At 39.7% G+C, this 24,622-nt stretch overlaps 1 protein-coding gene across 3 annotated transcripts in view; it reads left to right on the top strand.

Annotated features, from left to right (window-relative positions):
• The window catches only part of TSNAX (translin associated factor X), a 32,449-nt gene extending 8,454 nt beyond the window's left edge, over nt 1-23,995 (top strand). For all 3 annotated transcript variants that reach the window (XM_049645006.1, XM_049645008.1, XM_049645007.1), the window contains 2 exons: nt 18,970-19,097; nt 22,144-23,995. In XM_049645006.1, the coding sequence (XP_049500963.1) occupies nt 18,970-19,097; nt 22,144-22,521 (506 nt within the window). In that variant the 3' untranslated portion in view covers nt 22,522-23,995. The remainder of the gene's footprint in view (nt 1-18,969; nt 19,098-22,143) is intronic.
• Nucleotides 23,996-24,622: the final 627 nt, after the last annotated feature.

The following is a 24,622-nucleotide window of genomic DNA, read 5'->3' as shown; positions in this document are numbered from 1 at the left end:
AAGAAAAACACAAGGAAAATACATTTATAGTTCTGTACTAATTTATTGAGAAATCCACATATGTATGGACTATTGCAGTTGAAACCCATATTGTTCAAGGGTCACCTGTTGTGTGTGTGTGTGTGTGTGTGTGTGTGTGTGTGTGTGTGTGTGTATTTTCTATTGAGGTATAACTGACATATAACATTATATTAGTTTTAGGTGTACATTGTATATATTATGAAATGACCACCAAAATGAGTTAACATCCATCACTGTACATACAGAATTATTTTTCCTTATGATGAACTTTCAGGATCTATTAGCACATTTTAAGTAGGCAATACAATATTATTAGCTACAGTTGCCATGCTGTGCATTGCATCCCTAGGACTTTAGACGTTTGTACCTCTTGAGTCCCTTCACCCATTTTGCCCATCTCCCGCCTCTGGCAACCACTTGAAATGTCTTTTGATATTAGTGAAAGAAAGTACCTGCTCACCTCAGTTAAAGCTGGGGTGTATTACTAGAAACTGAAGTGATAACTCAAACAGTTAATGAAGAGTCATTATAGTACATTTCTGTCATTGTTATTTACTACCAGGGATTTGTTTTTTTAAGTAATAGTGCATATAATGGAAAAGGTTTAATGAACTCAGTCTGTACTGTCATGTGGCACGACCTTGACCATGACAGATTCGTCAGGGCTGGGAGAGAAGATCTGAGTATCGGTGAGATGGGTGAAGCAAAAGCTGAGACAATCCTCGTGAAGAAAACGTGATAATATCTTCATGATCTTGTAGCAGAAAAGATGTTTTAAAAATGACACAATCATTGCAGTGCCTGGGTGGCTCAGTCACTGGTTAAGCATCCTACTCTTGGTTTTGGCTCAGGTTATGATCTCACAGTTTGTGAGTTTGAGCCCTGTACCGGGCTCTGTGCTGACAGTGCAGAGCCTGCTTGGGGTTCTCTCTCTCTCTTTCTGCCCCTCTCTCACTTGCCCATGGGTGCACACGTACGCTCTCTCTCTTTCTCAAAATAAATTTTTTTTTTTTTAATGTTTATTTATTTTTGAGACAGAGAGACAGAGCATGAACGAGGGAGGGTCAGAGAGAGAGGGAGACACAGAATCTGAAGCAGGCTCCAGGCTCTGAGCTATCAGCACAGAGCCCGACACGGGGCTTGAACTCATGGAGATCATGACCTGATCTGAAGTCAGTCGCTTAACCGACTGATCCACCCAGGCACCCCATCTCTTTCTCAAAATAAATAAATAAACTTAAAAAAAAATTGGGGCACCATGGTGGCTTAGCCCATTGAGTATCTGGTCTTGGTCTTGGCTCAGGTCATGGTCTCACAGTTTGCGGATCGAGCCGCGTCGAGCCCGTGTCAAGCCCTGTGTCGGGCTCTACACTGACCGTGCAGAGCCTCCTTGGGATTCTCTCCCTCCTTCTCTGTCTCTGCCCCTCCCAGGCTCATGCTCTCTCTCTCAAAATAAATTTTAAAGAATGACACAAGCATTAACTGCTGAAGGAAAAATGGATCAATTGAATTTCATCAAAATTAAGACATCATTTATCAGACCTCCTTTTCTTAAGTTGAAAAGGCAAGCTGAAGTCTGAGAGAAGACATTTACATTTATGTGTTGGGTAAAAGACACATATACAGAATTCCTACAAATCAACGAAAAGACAAGCAATTTTAAAAATGGACAGGGGCTCCTGGCTGGCTAGTTGGTGGAGCTTGTGATTCTTAATCTCTGGGTTATGAGTTTGAGTCCCATGTTAGGTGTAGAGATTCCATTTTAAAAAAATGGACAAAAAACTTGAACAGGGGCCTTATAAAAGTGAATATTCATATGGCTAAGAAGCCTATGAAAAGGTGCTGAGCATTATTGCCTAGAGTGATGCAAAGTAAAGTCAAATGAGATACTGTTCACTCACCGGCATGATTAATTATAAAGACTGATGATGCCACTTTTTTTTTAAGTTTATTTTTATTTAGTTTGAAAGAAATAGCAGGAGGGGAGGGGCAGAGAGAACAGGAGATAGAATCCCAGGCAGACTCTGCAGTGTCAGTGCAAAGCCAGATGTAGGGCTCGAACTTAAGAATTGTGAGATCATGACCTGAGCCAAAGTCAAGAGTCAGATGCTTAACTGACTGAGCCCCCTGGGCGCCCCTGATGATACCATTTTATTATTATTATGAGAGAGAGAGAGCATGAGTGGGGGAGAGAGGCAAAGGGCGGGGGGGGGGGGGGGGAGAGAGAGAGAGAGAGAGAGAGAGAGAGAGAATATATCCCAAGCAGGCTTGATCCCATCACCCTGGGATCATGACCTAGGCTGAAATCAAGAGTCAGGTGTTCAACCGACTGAACCACCCAGATGCACTAAGACTGACAATATACTTTAAAAAACTTTGGCAGTATCTAGCTAAAAACATGCTCCTACTGTATGATTCCTTTTGGATATGTACCCTTAATAAAAGTGAGGCTTGTGTCACCAAAAGACAAAGGCAAGAAAGCTTGTAACAGCTGTAGTCATAATATTCTAAAACTGAAAAATGACCCAGACAGGAGTGTCGATAAGTACATGATGGTATATTTGTACAGTGTAATACTACATAGCAATAAAGAATGATAAACATGCATCCCAGCAAGTATGAATCTCACATACATTCTGTTGGGCAAAATAAACAAACGCAAAGGAGTATCTATACTGTATAATTCCACTTATGTGAAGTTCAAAACGGCAACATTAATCTAGGGGGTTAGAAGGCAGGATAGTGGTTATCTAGGGGTAGAGGTTAGGGGCAGGCGTTTCTGACTGGAGGCATGAGGGAACCTTCTGGAGTGATAGAAATGTTTTCTGTTTCTAGCTGGGTGGTGTTACATAGTTGTACACGTATGTAAAAATTCATTAAGTTAAACATTTGAGATTTATATTTAAGATTTATGCAGCTTATATATAAATTATAACTTTTTCTTTCTTTTTTTTTTTTTTTTTTTACAAAGTCACTGTTGACATTTTCTTAGTTCTTTTTCCAGAGCCTATCTTTGTATTGGGAAATCACATCAATAATCTCTTCACGGCAGGGGCACCTGGCTGGCTTAGTCAAGAGTGTGTGACTCTTGATGTCAGGGTTGTGAGTTCGAGCCCCACTTTGGGTGTAGAGATTACTTAAATAAATAAAACTTTAAAAAAAACCCTTCATGGGAGTCTTGTGGTGAAAATATGTGCCGTGTTTAGTGAAACAGCCATACCATTCATATTAATGATGTCCTTTGTCAGAATCCCTTTGGTGAGGTTTCTCTTGGGCACCCTGACATTTCTAGTTGTTAGGCTGGGCAGATAATGTTTGCGGCAACGTTTGCCTTGTTCTCTTTGATCTCCTGAAATTTTTATCTGCCTCTTCCAGTGGAAGTGGATTGGGGAGGAGGTAAGCTTAAACATCCAGCACGTTGACCTTTGTCCGTTCTCAGGGTTGACTGGAATCCAAAAGTGGCATTTCCAGGCCACAGACATGTTGTAGGTCTTTTCGTGGCTAGAGATCGGGAGGAGTGGTATTTATCATTTGTTGATACGTGAGTAGTATGCTGCCGTGAGGAGTGCCAGTGACTTAGTGCTCTTGTTCCCTCCCCTAGAGCTGGAGTAGTAGCTTTGACCACACTAGAAAGATCCATGGCAGGCAGATTTCAGTCACGGTGGTCCTGCTATGTGTAAGTAGGTATGCGTGTATAATCTCAAGGACTGTACTAGGTGGTGGAGTTGGTACTGGGGAGCAAGTTGGATCTCTCTCAGTTTCTAGAAAGTCCTTGATCTGAAGAAGCAGTATGGTCTAATGTCTTACTGCATCAGAGTAACCAAATCCCATTCTACACCTTCTAAACATTCGATTAACTTGGGTAACTAGAGGCAAGAGTTGGAATAACTTCCATAAGCTTGATCATTTTTCTGTCACATCGTGCAGTAAGCCTATCTCATAAAAATTCATGGCAACATAATACATATACTAAAAGCTAGCTACAGTGGGGCGCCTGGGTGGCGCAGTCGGTTAAGCGTCCGACTTCAGCCAGGTCACGATCTCGCGGTCCGTGAGTTCGAGCCCCGCGTCAGGCTCTGGGCTGATGGCTCGGAGCCTGGAGCCTGTTTCCGATTCTGTGTCTCCCTCTCTCTCTGCCCCTCCCCCGTTCATGCTCTGTCTCTCTCTGTCCCAAAAATAAATAAAAAACGTTGAAAAAAAAAAATTTAAAAGCTAGCTACAGTGGTCTTCACTTTGACTTCAATCCGTGCTTAAAACTTTTACGCTTCGGTAAAAACTTGCATATTTTCCTCACAGTGTTGGTGCGTTGTCATGTGATGATGTATTTAGATCTGAATTTCAAGTTAGTTCGAGGTTAAGCCCTACGAACCCAGGCAACTTAAAGTTCTGGCGGGACATTGTAGATCTGCTTGATTTGGCCCAGTAATGTGTTTGGTATGTTCTTCATTCATCACTGAGTAAAGTGTAAGGAAAGACTTTAAACCAGAGCGAGGACCATATGGATAGTGATATGAAAAGAAACTAGAAAGTCGCACTTGGCTCATAGAACAAAACAGAAATGCAGAAAAAAAGGCCAGAGGAGTATTAGTCGTGTTTCTTAGGAAGGAAACACTGCACTCTTGGAAAGAACTTAGGTAGGGCATTAATAAAATGGGAGCGATCTTTAGATTTTCCCACTTCAGTGTATCATCGAGGATTATTTTAAGCACCATATTTCATTTTAGGTCCCTGTCTCTTCTTTGTCAGTTTATTTAAAAAAATTTTTTAATGTTCTTTTTTTTTTTTGAGAGAGGGCGAGCGGTGGAAGTGCAGAGTGAGGGGGGAACAGAGGATCTGAAACTGGCTTGGGGCCGATGGCAGAAAACCCTATGCGGGGCTTGAACTCAAAAACTGTGAGATCATGACCTGAAGTCAGACACCCAACCGACCCAGGGGCCCCTTTGTCATTTTTTTGGAAGATTAGCTACGTATGGATTAAAATTTTAAGGGTTCCCTGCATCTCACTTTTCTGTAGTAAGTCCTTAAAATGAGGTTCTTTAAGTGGAAACAAAGGTGTTTTTTTTTTTTTTTCTTTTAAAGTTAAGGAATAAAGCAGTTCAATAAAAAGGTATCTGGGACTTAAATTTTTGCTGACAGATATTTTATTTGATACCATAAGGTTATTTACAACTAGAGAAGCATTAACAATATGATGCTTCTGAATAGCTTGCTGCTTGTAATTGTTAAATGCTTGTTTTGGTGTTACTCCAAATAGTTGTTCTTTTGACTCGAAGATAAAACAATTCTGGCATTGAACTAAAGGAGTTCTGTGCTTTTCCTCATTAAGAATAGTGCTAATGGCACGCAGAGCATTTCCCTGAGGGATACTTGTGTGAGCTCAAATGTCGAGTATCCTCCTAATAATTGAACAACAACAAAAAGTTAGGTCTGTTTTCTACACATTTCTTATCAGAGGAGATTACAGATTGTCCCAAGGGATGGTTAAACAAATGAACAAATAATTAGTTGCTTGAAATAAGTCACTTAAAAAAATGTTGGGCTCTGTCATGTTTTTGTTTTGTGTTTTTCTCCTGTGGAGGAATTAACAGTTGGGGGAAAATGTTCTCCATCTCAAAGAAAAAAATTGTTTATACCACTCTGATAATAATGAAATTATTTAATTTTGAGACATTTTGGTGCACATAACTAAGTTCAGACCCTAACTAATATTTTAATTCTCTTATTCAGGAATGTGAATGATGTGTTAAGTGGATGTTTTGTGTCAGAGATTTTTTTTAAGCCATTGTTCTTTGTGACCTTTGCAGTATTCCTAAGTTAGAGATATTATGTTGTGACCTTTGCAATATTCCTAAATTACAGATATTATATTTACTGCTAAGTAAGTGGGGAGTCTCACAGTGTTTAAGCAACTTGCCCAAGATAAGTTACTATAAGATATGGTTGGTTTCTTACCATATGGATTTAATTTACCTGTTGACTTTAATTTTTTTATGTTTATTTTTGAAAGAGAGAGAGAGAGAGAGAGAGACAGAGTGAGAGCAGGGGAGGGGCAGAGAGGGAGGCACAGAATCCGAAGCAGGATCCAGGCTCTGAGCTGTCAGCACAGAGCCCGACGTGGGGCTTGAACTCACGAGCTGCAAGGTCGTGACCTGAGCCAAAGTCTGATGTTTAATTGACTGAGCCACCCAGGTGCCCTGAGATTTATTATGTCTTAAAAAAAATTTTTTTTTTAATGTTTATTTAGTTTTGAGAGAGAGAAAGAGAGAGAGAGAGAGAGAATGAACAGGGGAGGGACAGAGAGAGAGGGAGACACAGAATCCAAAGCAGGCTCCAGGCTCGGAGCTGTCAGCACAGAGCCCGATGTGGGGCTCGAACTCGTGAACCATGAGATCATGACCTGAGCCACAGTCGGATGCTTAACCAACTGAGCCACCCAGGTACCACTGTTATTTCTTAAAATAAGTCCAGAGGTGGGGAGAATTTCAGGAAGGACATCTCTTCACGCTTCAACATACTTTCTGATTTTGTGCAGTGCAGCTAGGGGGCAAGCTGCAAAATTATGTTATTTGAGGGGTGGGGAGACTGGGGAGTTGCTTTAAGTCCAGAGATGCAGCTGTGAGGATTTGTGTTGTGCAGCTGAGTTGTGGCCCCCATCTGTGAACCTCCAAAAAAATGTGCTAAGGGGACAAGCAGATAGCATTTGGGAGGTTTGTCAGGAACCAGTGATATAAACAGGTGTTTCATGCAAAGCATATGTGCTCAGATTGCATAATAGTCTTTGAGGTTGGTTCAGCAGAGCTTTTCTTTGTTTGAGACATACCCCATGATGGTGAGGGTAGCAACTGTCTCTGCACATAGGGGATAGGTCTGGGGGAAGGCAATCTGTCCTGGGCACACCCTTCCCCCCAGCCTCCCCAAAAAGTGACGTCCAAACTTTTCTTCTCTTCCACTCCCTTTATATATATCCCAGGGGTTAGAGAGAGGATGATGAGAGAGGAACAGAGATTTGATGAGTGTGGAGAGAGTTGGAAGCTGAGATGGAGGCAGGCTCCCCACACAGTCAGGGTCCCCGGTCACCAAATGACTGTCATTTTAATGGAGACAGTCACGGGAAGAGTTTGATGATGTTCCCGATATCAAATCATGCCTCTGACAGTGGCTTCATTTAGATAAAGAAAGATAAATGCAGCAAAAGATCTTTCCATCAGCATCTAAAAATCAAGATATAATTTGAGAGTTATCAGAATGATTTGCTAAATAACTTATGCTGTATCTTATAGCACTTGATAAGCAGTTTTATAATAAACGGAGTTTAGCATAATGCGATAGTACAAGAATGTATTTGGAATTTGCGGTTTATGTTGCCTTACGTAACAATTATGTTCCTGTTAAAAGAGTTGGAATATTACTGCAAGGGACAAGGGAGTTGACGATGCTGACCGCAGACGTTTAAGGGATTGCTATCACGAGTAAGTGAGATAGGAAGAGAATGTGATCCTCTGGTATTAGCAGAGTCATCTTGGAAGGATTTAGAAGATCCCCAGATGACTATTAACTTTTCTACTCATTCATGTTTGCCTTTTGAACAGATAAAATCAACTGACGGAGGTGAAGTAGAAAGAGAGCTTTTGCTGTCAGACAGGCTTGGGCTTATGTGTTTTCTCTGATGTTCCTTAGATCCGTAACCTTGGAGCCCAGTATGCAACTTGTTTAAATTTCAGCTTTCTCACCTGTTATGGGAGAACAATAGTAGCTGCCTCACGGGTTGTTTTGAAAACTAAATGAAACATGTGTATGGGAGGCATTTCTTACTTTGTTTGGCACATCACTGTTAATGTGTTTGTGTTCCCTTCTGGAATTTAGCAGAATTAATCTGTAATAGTGTGCTAAATTAAATTTATTTTCATTTTGGATTAAAAACTCAGTAATACTTATTTTCTGAACACATACTCTTCAGTGCTGAAGAAAAAGCCCTGTTCAAATAGACAGTATCCAATTAGGCAAAATCCAAATTAGTGAACTTGTGTTTAAGTTTTACTGTTGATAGTATAATTGGATATACTCTACAAAGCTAAGGCTTATGGATATATTTTCGGTGTATAATTTATATATTTGAGAGTAGATTTTTTTTTTTAGCAGAGTGGCATGTGAATCAAACCTACATCTGATTTTACTTAAACATTTCAGGGATCTGAAAAAGCTAACTTTTGAAAAAAAAATCTGATGGTATTCTTAAAAATAGCTGGGTGGCTCAGTCAGTTAAGCATCTGACTTTGGCTTGGGTCATGATGTTGTGGTTCGTGGGTTCTGTGCTGACAGAGCCTGGAGCCTGCTTTGGATTCTGTGTCTCCCTCTCTCTGCCCCTCCCCCGCTCACGCTCTGTCTTTCTCGCTCTCAAAAAATGAATAAACAGTAAAAAAATAGTTATAAATGTAATTTTTAAAAATTGAGATACAATTTATACACCATAAAATTAACCCCTTTAAATTGTGTAATTCATTGGTTTTTTTTTTTTTTTTTTTGGTTTTTTTTTTTTTTAGTGTTTATTTATTTTTGAAGGAGAGAGATACAGAGTGTGAGCAGGGAGGGGCAGAGAGAGAGGGAGACACAGAATCGGAAGCAGGCTCCAGGCTCCAAGCTGTCAGCACAGAGCCCAACGTGGGGCTCGAACCCACAAACCGTGAGATCATGACCTGAGCTGATGTTGGACACTTAACCAACTGACCCACCCAGGCGCCCCTGTAATTCGTTGCTTTTTACTGTGATTATAAGGTTGTGTAGCTTTCACCACTGATTCCAGAATGTTTTCATCACCCTGTAAGGACACCCCCTACCCATTAGCAGCCACTCCCCATCTTCCTTCCCCCATGCCAAGCCTAGGCAGTCACTATTTGACTTTACATCTCCATGGATTTGCCTATTCTGGATATTTCATATAAATAGAATAATACAGAATGTGGCCTTTTGTGTCTGGCTTTTGTCACTTACGATAATGTTTTCAAGGCTCTCGTATATGTCCTAGCACATGTCCGAACTTTATTCCTTTTTAAGGCTGAATAATATTCTCTTGTGCATATATACCACATTCTGTTTATCCATCAGTCGATGGACATTTGGGTGGTTTCTGCTCCTTGGTTATTGTGAACGATACTGCTATAAACATGTGTCCACAAGCCTTTGTGAACCTGTGCTTTCAGGTTCTTGGGTATATATATACCTAGGAGTGGAATTGCTGGGTCATATGGCAGGCAATTTTTTTAAAACACTGAAAGCCTAGGGGTGCCTGGGTGACTCAGTCGGTTAAGCGTCCGATATCAGCTGGGGTCATGATCTCGCGGTCTGTGAGTTTGAGCCCCGTGTTGGGCTCTGATCTGCCAGCTCAGAGCCTGGAGCCTGCTTCGGATTCTGTGTCTCCCTCTCTATCTGCCCCTCCTCCACTTACACTTTCTCTCTTTCTCTCCCTCTCTCTCTCCCTCTCTCTCTCAAAAATAAATAAACATTAAAAAAAAAAATTTAAAACACCGAAAGCCTGGAAAAAAAGGCTAGTTTAGAATGAAACCTCTGCCTGGTCTGTTTGCCTTTCTTTATATATGGTTTTTTTTTTTTTTTTTTAATTTTTTTTAATCTTTATTTTTGAGAGAGAGAGACAGTGTGAGCGGGGGAGGGGGCAGAGAGAGAGAGGGAGACAAAGAATCTGAAGCAGGTTCCAGGCTCTGAGCTGTCAGCACGGAGCCCGACACGGGGCTCGAACCCATGGACCACAAGATCATGACCTGAGCCGAAGTCGGGCGCTTACCTGACTGAGCCACCCAGGCGCCCCCTTTATATATGGTTTTTGATGGAGATTTGGACTGGGTATATACTGCTTAAATATTATAAGAATAAGTGAAAATAATCAGAAGCGTTTAATTGGGTTTCCTTGTATATGTTCTAATAGGGGAACATGGAGAAAAATAACAAATTACATAAAAACAACCTGCAGACTTCTCTCTTACTGGCAGCTGATTCTGTAAATAATTCTAATTGGATTTCATCCAAGGCAAAAGCAGAAGGGGAAGGCATTGTTTGATGGAATATGGCAGTAGGTTGAGATTTTTCACCTTGGGGATTATTCACTGAAAATAGCGGATGTCCTTTTTATCAAGTTGAAACATAACTTGTTTAAACATCCTTTTACCTAGATGTGACCAAAAATGCTTTTCAGTGTTTGGGGCGAGATGTCCTTGAACTCTCTGTGTGGTATATCATGAAACCTAATAACCATGGAGCAAAAATGGCCACCTCATCCATGAAGTAACTTTAAACAAACACATCCCAGGGACAACTTAGATGGTGACTTTAGATACACTTGAAAATGTAATGTTTGACAGCCATGCACATTAATATAGACTGACACCACAGATGGATTTTGAGGGCTGTTGTTCTGTATCTCTGCCCCCATGAAAAATAAATCCGATACCTTGAAGACCTCGAATTCTGAACTTTATCAGTTTGAACTTTATCTTATAAGAATATTTCTTTCTTAGTGGACTTAAATCCAAAGTACTATATATTAAGTAAAATTGGAGAATTCTGAACATTTGAATAGCAGATTTTAAAATAGTTTTGCCAGAGCACTTAAAGTTTCCTAAAACCAGTAAGAGTAGGGAGAGATTATTTTGAAGAATTTACTAAACATTTGAGTCTCTTTCTCAAGGTGCTTTGGGGTGGGGAGAGGAGAAAGTTGTGAAGACATCATTCATTCCCTCAAAACTCTGGGGTGCAAAAAAACAGGCATTCATAACTTGGAGCTGGCTGGCTAAGTTTTATGTAGTGGGTATGAAGAAATGCCTTGACTGGGTGTATCAGAACATGTCAACTTTTTTTTACAGGTAGAAGAAGATTTGAGAGAAGGCAACATAGGCACAGAATAGCACAGAATCATGAAAGTATATGGTGTGAGAGCCTAGAGAATAAAGTTAAGGCCTGGAAAAGAGCTGAACTGGGGATTTAGTGGGGGAAAAGTTTGAGAAAAAGTGAAAATGTTTTCTATGGACTTGAATGTAAGGAGGCAGGTAAAGCGGGAAGGGCACGAGCTTCTGGGTTGTAGGAATGTTTTTTTACTATGTGACCTGGGTGAATTTCTGAATTTCTTCTGAGCCTCGGTTCATCTATAAAGGAAGGATAGTGATACAGTCATGTAAGGTTATAATGAACATTAAAAAGATGGATGTAAAATACCAGATACATTATCTTCTGTATAACTGACACTCAAGACTTAGTAAGCTGCTACTAATATTTTATTTATATTTTTAAAAAGTTTTGTTGGAGGCTTCAGGGACTGGGAGATGTTTGTATACTTCTGTTCATAGCAGCATTATTCACAATACCCAAAAGGTGGAGGCACCCTAAGTACCCATTGATGGATGAATGGATAAACAAAATTTCACATGTCCATACAATGCAGTATTATTCAGCCCTAAAAAGGAAGAGAATTCTGACACAGGCTAGAGCGTGGATGAACCCTGAGGACCTTGTGCTAAGTGAGATAAGCCGGCCACAAAAGGATAAGTTCCATACCATTCCACTTCCACGAGGTAAGTAGAATAGTCAGATTCAGAGACGGAGAAAAGAATGCTGGTTGTTAGGGGCTTGAGGGAAAGGAGAAGGAGGAGTTATCTAACAGGTACAGAGTTTTAGTTTTGTAAGATCAAATAGATGGTGGTGATGGTTGCACCACAGTGTGAATGAATGCCACGAAACTACACGCTTAAAAATAGTTAAAATGGTTAGTTTTATGTCGTCTGCTCTATTTGGTGAGTTTAATACTACCGCATATGCATTCATTTGTAAGAATGCAAACATTTCAGCAACAGCTTACTACTGATTTTTACGTCATTCGGCAGTGCTTTGTTGCAGAAGCAAATGACGTTTCTGTGTTGTTGCCATATAATCTAGTTTCACTAAATGGATTTTTTTTTTTTGACATGTCATTAGGAAGATTAGTTCCTACCATTCTGAATTTGAAAAGTACCATAGAGATCATTGTATCTAGTACTTCTGTTTTACAAATGAGGGACAGGCCTGGGAGTTGGTTGGACTTAGTTGATTTTATTAACTACAAATCATTTTAAGAATGTATTCGTTGGAACCGTTTTCCATGCTTTGAGTGGGCTCATGTGGATAAAACAACTGTACAACTGACGAATTTTGCCAAATATATTTTTCCAGTCACAGAGGAGTGTGGTTTTACCACTATAGATAGCATCTTGGTTAAAGAAAATCCATTAAGAATCAGGAATAGTTTTTTCTGTTAAATTTTTTTCTGTTTCTTATTTATTACTGAGAGAGAGAGAGAGAGAGACAGAGCACAAGCAGGGGAGGGTTAGAGAGAGAGGGAGACGGAGAATATGAAGCAGATTCCAGGCTCTGAGCTGTCAGCATAGAGCCCGATGTGGGGCTCGAACTCACGAACTGTGAGATCATGACCCAAGCCGAAGTTGGATGCTTAACTGACTGAGCCACCCAGGTGCCCCAGGAATAATTTTTAAAATACTGGTTTGCTATTTCACTGCTTGTCCCCCCCTCCCATTGTTGAGTGATAAAACTTAAAATTATTTCTCTTTGACTATTCAAGGCATTTCATCTGTATGGTCCCTGTACTAAATTTAGCTCCATTTCTACCCTTTCCATTTCATTTCCCACCACTCCTTAAAGGACTTCTAAACAAAGGGACATCTACTCTGGGATGCTATCCTTAAGCATCATGAAGAAGGTCCTAGAATTTCAGTTTTGAACAGGATCAAGTTCTTCCACATGATTTGACATGATTTGCCCTTGCTGATCTTTGTAAGCAAATTAGTGCAATATAGTGGTATTTGTTCTAGAATCACTAGAATGATTTAAGCCACCTTGTTTAGAGAGCTGAGGTGGTCAGAATCCTTCTGATGTTGTTTTAACTTTAAATATTTTTGTTTTTGAGAGAGAGGGAGAGTGTGAGCCGGGGGTGGGGGGGGGGGGGGGGAAGAGACAGAGGGAGAGAGAGAGAGAGAGAGAGAGAGAGAGAGAGAGAGAGAGAGAAAATATCTTAAGTAGCTCCATGTTGAATGGGGCTTAATCCCACACAGCTGGGATCATGACCTGAGCCCAAATCAGGAATTGGATGCTCAACCAACTGAGCCACCTAAGTGCCCCCAGATGTTGTTTTATTTACTTATTTTATTTATTTTAATTTTTTTAATATTTATTTTTGAGGGAGAGAGAGACAGAGCATGAGCTGGGGGAGGGGGCAGAGAGGGAGGGAGACACAGAATCTGAAGCAGGCTCCAAGCTCTGAGCTGTCAGCACAGAGCCTGATGCGGGGCTCGAACTCATGAACTTGGTCTCAAGTGAGACCATGACTTGAGCCAAAGTCAGACGCTTAACCGACTAAGCCACCCAGGTGCCACCCCTCCAGATGTTGTTTCAAGTAGCAGGTTTCCTGTTTCCCACTGTTTGTAATCACTGTATGTGTATTACATTTTAATTTTTTATTTATTTCTCTATGATTTTATGGGGTTTTTCCCCCAGAATGGGCACTTCCTTGTTAATTGAATGTTCTTATAAAACATAATCAAAAATTATTAAATAGTTTTTCAGAAATGGATCTACCTCATTTAATCATGTTTTTTGGTGTCTGTTTGTGCAAGACGGGCTAAGCACTAGGGATAGAACTGTGCTCAAGGTAGTTGTGATATTGCCCTCCTAGCAGGGGATACTGCTAGGTATTAGATAAGGAATTTTACATTATTGAAATACAACTTTGATTAGTGCTAGAAGGGAAAGGCACACAGTACTAGGAGAACATCTCATAGGGGTTTGGCTTAGAATGGGGGTTGTCTGAGGCAGTTTCTTCAGAAGTTGATACTTCCTGGAACCCTACAGAATTAGTAACAGTTTATTAGGTGAAAGAGTGAGAAGACCGTGTTATGATGCTGAGGGAAGAGCATATAAAATCCCTTGAGGCAAGGGAGGGCACAGGATAGGTGAGGAACTGAAAACCGTAGGCACAGAAAGTGAAGGAGGTTACAAAAGTTTTGCATTATAGACACATTCATGTTCTCTGAATTCAGCTTAAGCATTTTGCCTACTAGCATTTCACAGTCAGGATTCTCCAGAGAAGCTGGAGAGAGAGCAAGCGAGGGATTGATAACATGTGTTTAAAAAAATTGACTCGTGATTGTGGGGGCTAGCAGGTATGAAATTTGCAGACTAGACTGGAAGGCTGGAATTTTAATACAGAGTTGATGCTGCAGTCTGGAGTCTGAAATCCACAGACTGGAAATGCAGGCAAGTTTTCTCTGTTGCAGTTTTGGGAAACCGTGTTCTTTGTTCATAAGGCCTTCAGCTGACTAGATGAACAACCTCTGCCCACCCCCATTATGGAGGGTAATCTGCTCTACTCGGGAGTTCTACTGATTTAAATATTAATCACATCTAAAAGTAGCCGTTGCACACAGTATTGCTGTAAGAGAATAGAAAATAGGCTGGTTTAGTTTAAGCGATAACCTCACTTCTGGTATCTTCTACCTTGACTTGCACATTGGAACTCGTACCTTGACCATCAGATCAGCTTGAGATTATAGGTGTATAGATGTGATTATCCTCCTTCAGGCTTACACTATTAAGCTGAGACAATGACTGCTTAGTGGTGTCACTGAGCCATAGCTTGAAGGTTCAGAGAAATTTATGTTACCACCTTCAGCTGGTACATGACATAGTCCTGGTTCCTGTGCTCTCCCATCCCTGTCGATTAACATGTGTAGAACAAGAGCCTTGCTACTTGTGTTTGATTCTAACATTTAAAGCACTGCTATTTTTGTGTAACCTGGCCCTGAAATGTAAGCCAGCTGCAGGAATTTGGGGACAGGGTTATGCCTAGAAATACTGAAGTAGTGAATTCTATTAACTGTAGGGAGAATTTGTATTGTAGAATATATACAAGTCTTACTGATTTTAAGGATTTTAAGAACAATTCTGACATTATACAAATATGGGCTTATGTACCCATCTTTGAAATTTAACCTTTTGTGTGTTATAACTTGACTGTAGTATAAGTTGAGGCTGATGTAGGTGGAGGGTGAAATTAAGCAGGGTCTTACAAGCCATGTTAATGATTTTGCTGTCAATTCTGAGAACCATGGAGAGCTATTTGGGCTTTAAGCAGGAGAGTGATGTGAGAATTCTTTATTAAAAAGGCAAATATTCAGTAGTGTGAGAATGGATGAGAAAAGGTCAGAAGTGGATGGGGTGGGGAGATCAGGAGACTCTTAGAATTGACAAAACAAAGAGGGGGACTGCATGTGGAAGGAAGATTGTGAATTCATTGTTGGGCGTATTGATTTTAAGGTCCTTCTGATGGAATTGTCAAGTATGTATTTAGATATATGTGACTCTGAACCAGAGATGTGAAGTTGGGGGATGGCAGGGTTCACTGAAGCCAAGTGTAAGTGAATTTGAGAGAGCCTGGGGCTGATAGAGGCAGAGACTAAGAAGACCTGGCCAGAGAAGTAGAAAAAAAGGGAAATCGGAAGATGATGCATTCAAAGGGACCAAATGAAAACTTGTTTAAAGAATTCCTCCTTTCAAGTGGTCAGACTACTGACTGCTGCTAAGATTGAAACTGAAAACATGTCCATTCAGCTTACGAAATAGTATAATCTTAGTGAGAGCTGTTGTGGTCTAGAGATGGGCTCAAACTAAGATGAAGTAGGTTGAGAAGTATGAGGTGCGGTTATCGAGGAATGTGGCAGAAAGTAGCTCCGAAGAGGAGAAGAGAGATAGGACCAATAGATGGAGAGATCTGAGCATGTTTTACTGACCATTAGCATCCGACAGAGAACATAAATAATGTGGAGCATCGAAGGGAGAATCTGCCTTCAGCTTCCCGCTGGGACCGCATCTTTATCCTGATCCTGGGGACAGTACAGCCTCAAAAGATAAAGTACCTCCTCTATAATGATAGGGGTAAAGGGGAAATAATACCATTTTTTATTTTCCTAATTCCCTATTATATTCATCAGGGTCTGAACAGGAAACGAGCCGCACAGTAATTTGAACAGGGCAAGTTTAACACAAAGAATTAACTGTGTATGAGGGGAAAAAAAGAATTAACTGTGTTGGAGATTATCTGATGAGAGGAAAATTGTACTCTAAAGAGTATAGGAATATCAGAGGGACAGCCACTACCCCAGGGCTAAGGCCAGGGCATCCAAGAGAGGAACAAATCTGGGAGAGTGTACCCGTCAGCCCCTTGAGGGCGTGGCCCATTGGGTGGCAAGGGAGTTTGCTGAGGTGTGGAGCAGATAACATTCTCTGGGAAGCTGTCTATGGGGAGGTGCTGTGCCATCAGGCTCCTTGCGCACGGTGGTGGCTCCCTGGGGAAGCTGCTCCCGAGGAAATGCCACGTGCTACTGGCCACCTCAAGCACCAGGTTGCCCCACATGTAGAAGGCTGCTGGGGGGGGGACACACTAGAACGAGGAAGAGCGCCTTCTCCTCCTCTGCTTTCCTTCCAGTGCTGTCTACCAACAAAGTTCAATATCGTGCCAGCTGGCAAAGGAGAAACGTTTTAGAGTCCGCCTCCATTATCCGAAATAGTGGAGCTGAGAGACGGTAAATTGGCAAGTGATGTCTATTATTGATCTTTAAAACTTTTTCCACTGTTTTGCTATCATGATTATAATGATGAATATCCTTGCGCACGTGTCTTCTGTGTGGCTCATTCATAAGAGCTGACCGAAGGAGAGCCTATTGACAGATACAGCGAGTGGTCCTTAGGTTTTGCTTTTTCTTTTTGTGTGCACGAAGTTCTTTCTGGAAGGAAATGTGAAGTACAGATTGTCTTTGGGAAAGAGAAGTGGGTGGTCACCTATTCTTAAAACTAAAATTTTACAAAAATATTTTTTATTGTAAACGTAGAAGATGTTATCTATTCTGTCAACCTGAAGTTTATTGTTTCATTTCTCAGCATGTTATAGTTTATTAAACAGTGACCTATTCTATCATGTCCTGTTCTGTCAGCTAAAGGCACCGATTTCTGACCTTGCTTCAACATCACTCGTGGCCCCAAATGAGTCAGGATATTTTCATTCAGTTGTTTCCTCTTACTGCTATCAGAACCAAGTCATCCACTTCCTTTTGTGTCTTTGACCCTGCTGCGGCATTTGATGCGACGATACCACAGTGGGGTGAGCCTCAGCGCTGCGGCCGCCACGCCTGACTGTCGGTGTCAGGGCTGGGAGTGTTCTTCCCAGGTGCCAGGGAGACAGCTTGGACTCTGGGGATTCTACTCAGTCCTGAGTTTTCTTTCTGGAGTCAGAATTCCTTCTTCTCTTGTTTCTACAATAAAGCCTTTACAAAGAATACTGTTTCTTAACCCAGCAGTAATGATAATCATTTTAAGAAATACTTTTTCCCTGAATCATCTTATAGATTATGCCATAATAAACTAATATTGAAAATTGTGGCCATAGAACTTTGGTTTTTATACATGTATATATTTTTAATGTTTGTTTTTTTATTTTTATTGTTGAGAGAGAGAGAGAGAGAAAGCACGTGCAGGTAGGGGAGGGGCAGAGAGAGAGGGAGACTAAGGATCCGAAGCAGGCTCCATGCTGACTGCCAGCAGAGAGCCAGATGTGGGGCTCGAACTCATGAACCATGAGATCATGACCTGAGCTGAAGTCGGATGCTTACCTGACTGAGCCACCCAGGTGTCCTAGAACTTAGTTGTTTTAAAACACTTGAAAAAGTATAGTACTACTTTCGACCTTTACCAAAATTTGTTTTAATTTAGTGTTAATTTTGTAGAACTTACATCTGATACAAGATTGTATTGCTCATTTTTTTTTTTTTAATGTTTTTATTTTGAGAGAGAGAGAGAGAGCGAGAGAGAGAACGCACACGGAGGGGCAGAGAGAGAGATTTCCAGGCAGGCTCTGTGCTGTCAGTGAGTCCGTGCAGAGCACTACACGGGCTTAATCTCGTGAACCATGAGATCATAACCTGAGCCCACATCAAGGTCGGACGCTTAACTGACTGAGCCACCTAGGCGCCCCTGTTTCTTTTTTTTAATTTATTTTTTTTTTAATTTTTTTTTCAACGTTTTTTATTTATTTTTGGGACAGAGAGAGACAGAGCATGAACGGGGGAGGGGCAGAGAGAGAGGGAGACACAGAATCGGAAACAGGCTCCAGGCTCCGAGCCATCAGCCCAGAGCCTGACGCGGGGCTCGAACTCACAGACCGCGAGATCGTGACCTGGCTGAAGTCGGACGCCCAACCGACTGCGCCACCCAGGCGCCCCTCTTTTTTTTAATTTAAATTATCAAAGTGGAAAGGAGTTATCTGTTCTTAGATCCATTTTGGAGTAGGAGGAGAAAAATAGTATTTTGTATTTTGACACTTTATTCTGCATTATTTAAAGTGTTTTCTACCTATTAAAATTTCAAGAAAGATCCAAATGGTGTTTAATTTTATGCTTCATTTGATTAAGTCATTATCTGTTTTGTTGCTTCAGAGAGCAAAAATTAATTGTATAGTTTCTGTTAAAGCCTTAATAATTTTTATAATAGGCTTTCCTTAAATCAATTTTTTTTCTAAAAATCTTTGACATTTCCCCATAGCAGAGAGAGTAGATTTCTAAGACTAATGCCGCATGAAGTAGAAAGAAGAACTTGAATCCATTTGTATTTGAGCTGTTCGTAAAGTTCAGTGACAGAAATGTTTGCTGTGTTCAGTACTGATCCCCACCATCTATCCCCAGGTAATTCTTAGTAGTCTAAGTATTGAATCCAGTGCCACCATTATAGTTAGGCATCCATTAAGCTTTTGATGAGCTAGGTGTTGTGCAATTTGAAGTTTTTTTTATTAATGACAGTCTGACTAATGTAATGGTTGTTCCTTAGCAATTTTCTTGGTTGGTATTTCAGGACTGCAGGAGTATGTGGAGGCAGTCTCTTTTCAACACTTCATCAAAACACGATCACTTATCAGTATGGATGAAATTAATAAACAATTGATATTTACAACAGAAGAATATGGAAAAGAAAATAAGACCGTAAGAATTTAAAATCACTTCACATTTTTATATAATTTATGTAACCGTATAATGGTTATAGGAGGTTTGCTGGCTTATAATGCTAAGAATATTGAGACGGTAGTGTTCTTTTCTAGAGTGTGGTTTCCAAGATTCCCAACTAAGGAAACGGTCTTTTAAAATAGTTTTGTTAGTGGATGGAACAAGAACAGCTATGGGTATGTTGGGGGGAAAACAATGCTGTTCACCTAAAGTGCTGTTAAGTGATTCCTGTTAAGTCCACTTTTGATTTTATTGTGCATTTACAGTGGGCCTTTCGTAAGCACTATCTCATTTAATTCTTTCATTAACTGTATGAGGTAAGAATTTTTACTCTCATTTTGCAAAGAAGTGGGCGTTAGAGAATTTAAATAACTTCTCAAAAGCCACACAACTAATTAAGTGTGGCAGAGCTAAACTTTGAAACCAGGTGTTTTGAAATGTAAGCCAGGTGCCCTTGTCCACCCTGCCACTGTTTCTCAGAGTGTGCTGCAGGAACCCTTACACCAAGTATCTACCTCAAAGGAGTGTTTTACAGGATTTGATTGAAAGGTTTTCAATTAGGCAGTGTATATAGCATATGACCCATACGTGCTCAATAGTCAGTTAATATAAAATTGTTATTATATTAAGTGAGAGCTCTTAATCGCTTACTAAGTCCCTAAAACTTGTATCTGAAAATTCTATAGCTATTCCGAATTAAGAAAAGAGAAACTTTTGCAGTTTGACTTTCAAGTGAATACTATTTTTACGCTGGGTTTCAATATATAGTGTTCAGGCAATGAAAGAGGAGATTTTGAATATTTGGTACTTCCTGAGATACCAATACACTTAAGGATAAAATTAGTTTTTTCCTGTCTTTATTTTTCATAATTTTTTCTTTATTGTTTTTTTTTTTTTTTTTTTTTTTAACATTACTCAGAGCCGGAATGGGCAGGCAGAAGATGGAGGAAGCTGTAGAAATACTGTTTTCTTGAATATTAACTAAAATGTTAGCATCAAAAGGTCAGAGTTAATTTGGCATGACAGATACAACTTACTTTAAGGAAGCCACGTATATATTTTCTCAGTTTTTAAAATTATAGGAAGTTTATTAAGGAGGATATTCATTTTTGAGAAGTAAAATCCCTGTATGTCTTTTATGTGTTTAGTGAGGATTGCATTGCAGAAAGAAGTAAAGAGCCTATTTGATCCTGTATCCGAAGTTACCACACCCTTCTTTCAAGTTCTTTCTAATCGAGAATGAAAATATCAGGGCAAGAGTGTCAAGAGAAACTGAGAGTAAATGCGCTGTTTTCAGGATTTAGGTAGTAAGTTATTTGAAGATTATGGTGTCATAATATTCACAGATGCTTTTCAAAACCAGACCACATTCATAAATAGTTTTTCCTTTTAGTGCTAAAGATTCTTGGTGCTAAAACTTCTGGGATTTGATAGGGGAAGGTATTTTGTTCTGACTTGCCTGTTGAGAATATTGTCAAAACCATTTAAATTTCTCAGTGATTAAAGTTCACGTTCCTTAATGTGACTTTCTACCCCTGACTGTCCTTTTGGAGTCATCCTGTACCATTTCTTACTTTAAACTTGACTCAAGGAGATACCTCACTGGTTCCTCAAACATACGACACAGTTCTCACCTGCATGCCTTTGCGGTTCTCTCTGCCTAAAATGGCCTCTAGTATAATTGCAACTTCACCTAGCTGAGTCTCATATGGACTTCGAATAACAATTTAGGCATCTCCTCTTCCAGAAAGGCTCCAGTAGAGCAAGGAAAAAATTGTTGTGGAAAGAGGAGATTGACATGATGGTAATGGTGATAGCAGCTAACATTTATTGAGTATTTACTTTGTGTTGGGCATTATGCCAAGAACTTGGTAAATGTTATCTCATCCTTAAAATAAACCTCTGAGGTAGGTACTGTTATCCCATTTTACAGATGAGGAAACTGAGGTTTAGAGAGATGAAATAACTTGCCCAAGGGCATACACCTTATGAAGCAAGGTCCTGGAAGAGGTGGGAGGAGATGGGTCAAGGTCATTTGGAAGAGTTAACCTCAAACAAGAGGAGGGACAACTCATCATCTGAGACTGGAGGATAGAAGGTAAAGATGGATATGGACGTAAATAAGTTTTTTTTGGTTTTGTTTTGTTTTGTAGGAATAAGGTAATTGAGAGAGCTTGTGCCAGGTGATCTGGCACATGGCCAGCTCAGTGACAGTAGACAAGATTGTCTACTCAGAGTGGAGAGGTTTGGGATTGAGTAGGGGGCTAAGGAGAGTTCTGGTAAAGGTTTGGACCAGTGTCTGAAGAGTCAGGAGAGAGAACTAGAGGAATAAGTAAAAAGGATTGGTGAGTAATTTGTATAAATTCTGTATAGCTGTGACTATCATTACTGTTTTTTGGGGTTTTTTTTTTAGCTCTGTGGTACTCAGCCACTTGAATAAAGCACTAGTGCGAGTAGATTTTAATATTGATGCAGGGTTGTGTTTTTGTTGGGCAGGTGCAGTAAAAAAACACACAAACCCACAAAGGAATCTAAGGGCACTGAGGAGGACGTAACAAGAGAGTAATAAATCGTGATGGTCAGTGCTGAGTGGGGATGGAAGAGAGGCCAGAAAGGGACTGTAAGGGACTTAGGAAAACGTGAGTGTATCACCAACCTAGAGGGCTTTATGACTTGTCATTTAGATAACTAAGTGACCGTCACGCAGTAAAGTCATTAGACTTTGTTTTCAGAATGTTTTAATTTTATTTTGTATGTCAAGTGACGTTGGGAATAGTTGATTTTAAAGTGCTACAGTATTAGATTATGAAATTATCTTGAAGTCATTTAGTTCAGCTTTCTACCCAGGGCATGAGTTCTTCTTGTAGCGTCCCAAATGGTCATTAAGCAAAAAAGATCATTTTATTTAGAGATTAGCATGACTGATCTGCTCTTGATTTTATACTTTATAATAAATGTGATACATGCATATTCACTCTTTTTCACGTTGTATTTTCTTTGTGTGTGTGTGTGTTTTCTTTACCAGCCCTCCTCTGATGCACAGGATAAGCAGTTTGGTACTTGGAGACTGAAAATCACACCTGTTGATTACCTTCTGGGAGTGGCTGATTTAACTGGAGAGTTGATGCGGATGTGTATTAACAGTGTGGGGAATGGGGACATTGACACCCCCTTTGAAGTGAGCCAGTTTTTACGTCAGGTTTATGATGGGTTTTCATTCATTGGCAATACTGGACCTTACGAGGTTTCTAAGAAGTTGTATACTTTGAAACAAAGTCTGGCCAAAGTGGAGAATGCTTGTTACGCCTTGAGAGTCAGAGGCTCAGAAATTCCAAAACATATGCTGGCAGATGTCTTTTCGGTTAAAACAGAAATGATCGATCAAGAAGAGGGCATTTCTTAGAATACCGTCCTCAGTTGTTATTCTCTTGAGAGACCAGTTTGTAAGACTGTTATTTAGTATCTCGTGGGGCTTTATTGTGGCTTTTAAATAGAAATGTTTTCAGTCGTACTTGTTTTAAATTGTAAACAAGCTGTATATAAAATTATCGAAACGAATCATTTCTTACATCTTACTCATGAAAGTTTGCATACAAAGGTTTGCATATATGCCTATCTGTATTTTTGCTGGCTGTAGTTGATCGTTTATCTTTGTAACGTGAACATGCTTCGGAGCGCACTTTTTGCCATACCTATTTTAATTTACGTTGTGTGAAGTGTGGAGTGGTGGTATTTAGCGGAAGCCATTTATAATTTAAGTTGGTGATTTTGTTATATATAGAAAAGATTTCCTAGCTACACATCTGGACTTGAGCTTCCTGTTAAAATTTCTTGGTAATATTTTGTGAAGCCTCCAAAATAGGCTTATTCCGTAGAATAAGAATTAAAAATTAAGTTATCAATATACTTAATTTTATGAAGTATTATAGTGAGAATTCATATTATATTCTGGCCAGTTTTTAGGCCATTTTGAACCCATTTGAAAGAGCCTTCCAGAAAAATTAACAGGTAACCTAGATTTTAGTTTCTACATTTAAGTTTTTTATCCTTTAGCACATAAAGTCTGGTAGTGAATTGGAGCTAACATCGTAATATTTTCCCTGGTGTTTGAGTTCAATTATATACTTGTACATACATCTGAAAAGCTTTTAGTAGTGATTATTTAGCAATTCTTTTGTTGTCGTTCTATTACATTAGGCATGTTTCTTATAGATGCATCTATAAGAAATTACATTTAAATAATTACAGTGAAGTTTGAAATTTTTGAAATACTGAGTTAATTCAAGCCTTTATAGTTGTCCAGTTGTGTTACTTAATAGTATAAAAAGTTGCCAAAGAAAATTTATCATGTACAATTCAGCAATAAGACAATTGTCAACACAGTTGGGAATAACAGTGGTAGTCTTTAGTAATATTTAGAATTGGAACTTGCCTACTGAAATTAGTTCTAGATTATTCCCTGTGATGTGAAACTGATGTGAGCATGACACTATTGGCTGACAACCAGACATTTCCATTTGGTTTTGTGAGTTCTGAGAATCTAGATACTGGATTTTATTTTTGGAAAGATTAGCTGCTCTGTTTGCAAGGCCTGGTTCTTTGAAAGTGAAATTTTCCAAAAAAAATAATCATGTAAAGGAAAATAAAACATAGACATGCCTAATAAATTAGGTTGGTTGGTTTGTTCTGGTGGTAGCATTTCTTTTGGTTTCCCTATTTGAAGACACACTGCTAAAATATAGTCTCATTACGTATTTCTGTTTCTTCTGCCACTTGAAGTTAAATTTATAATGTTAAAGGTAACATAAATAAATGGATTGATGAATGTCTTAAAGATGTTTAAAACTGAAGTCTTTAAATAAAATATTAAAAGAAAAGTTAAAGCTTATTTTTTGATCATATTGAGAAATATTTAATCAAAAGGTTGTAGAATTTTGGGCCTAAATAGGAAGCCTAGTATAGACTAACTTAATATGGAGATTTATTACTTAAAAAAAAAAATTTTTTTTTTAATGTTTATTTTTGAGAGAAATAGAGTATAAGTTGGGGGGAGGGGGGGTGTCAGAGAGAGAGAGAGAGACAGAGAGACAGAGAGACAGAGAGAGACAGAGACAGAATCTGGAGCAGGCTCCAGGTTCTGAGCTGTCAGCACAGAGCTGAACATGGGGCTCGAACTCACAAGCCGTGAGATCATGACCTGAGCTGAAGTTGGACACTTAACCGACTGAGCCACCCAGGTGCCCCAAGATTTATTATTTCTCAAAATAAGTCCAGAGGTAGGGAGGGCTTCAGGAAGGACATCTCTGTACATCCCATTGACCCAAACTGGGTGACATTCTTATCTTTCTAAATTCTTTAGTGGAGAGGAGAATGATATCACCTAATAGACCAAAATACCGTTTTTCTGAGAGGAGAAGGGCAAATAAAAGAAACTGAATTAGGGCATTATCATCATACGAGAAGGGGAAAATAGCCTTGGGGTAGGCAGTCAACAGTATTTACTA

Source organism: Panthera uncia, chromosome D2 (assembly GCF_023721935.1).
Source record: "Panthera uncia isolate 11264 chromosome D2, Puncia_PCG_1.0, whole genome shotgun sequence".
NCBI lineage: Eukaryota > Metazoa > Chordata > Mammalia > Carnivora > Felidae > Panthera > Panthera uncia.
This window is presented reverse-complemented; position numbering and strand designations above follow the sequence as displayed.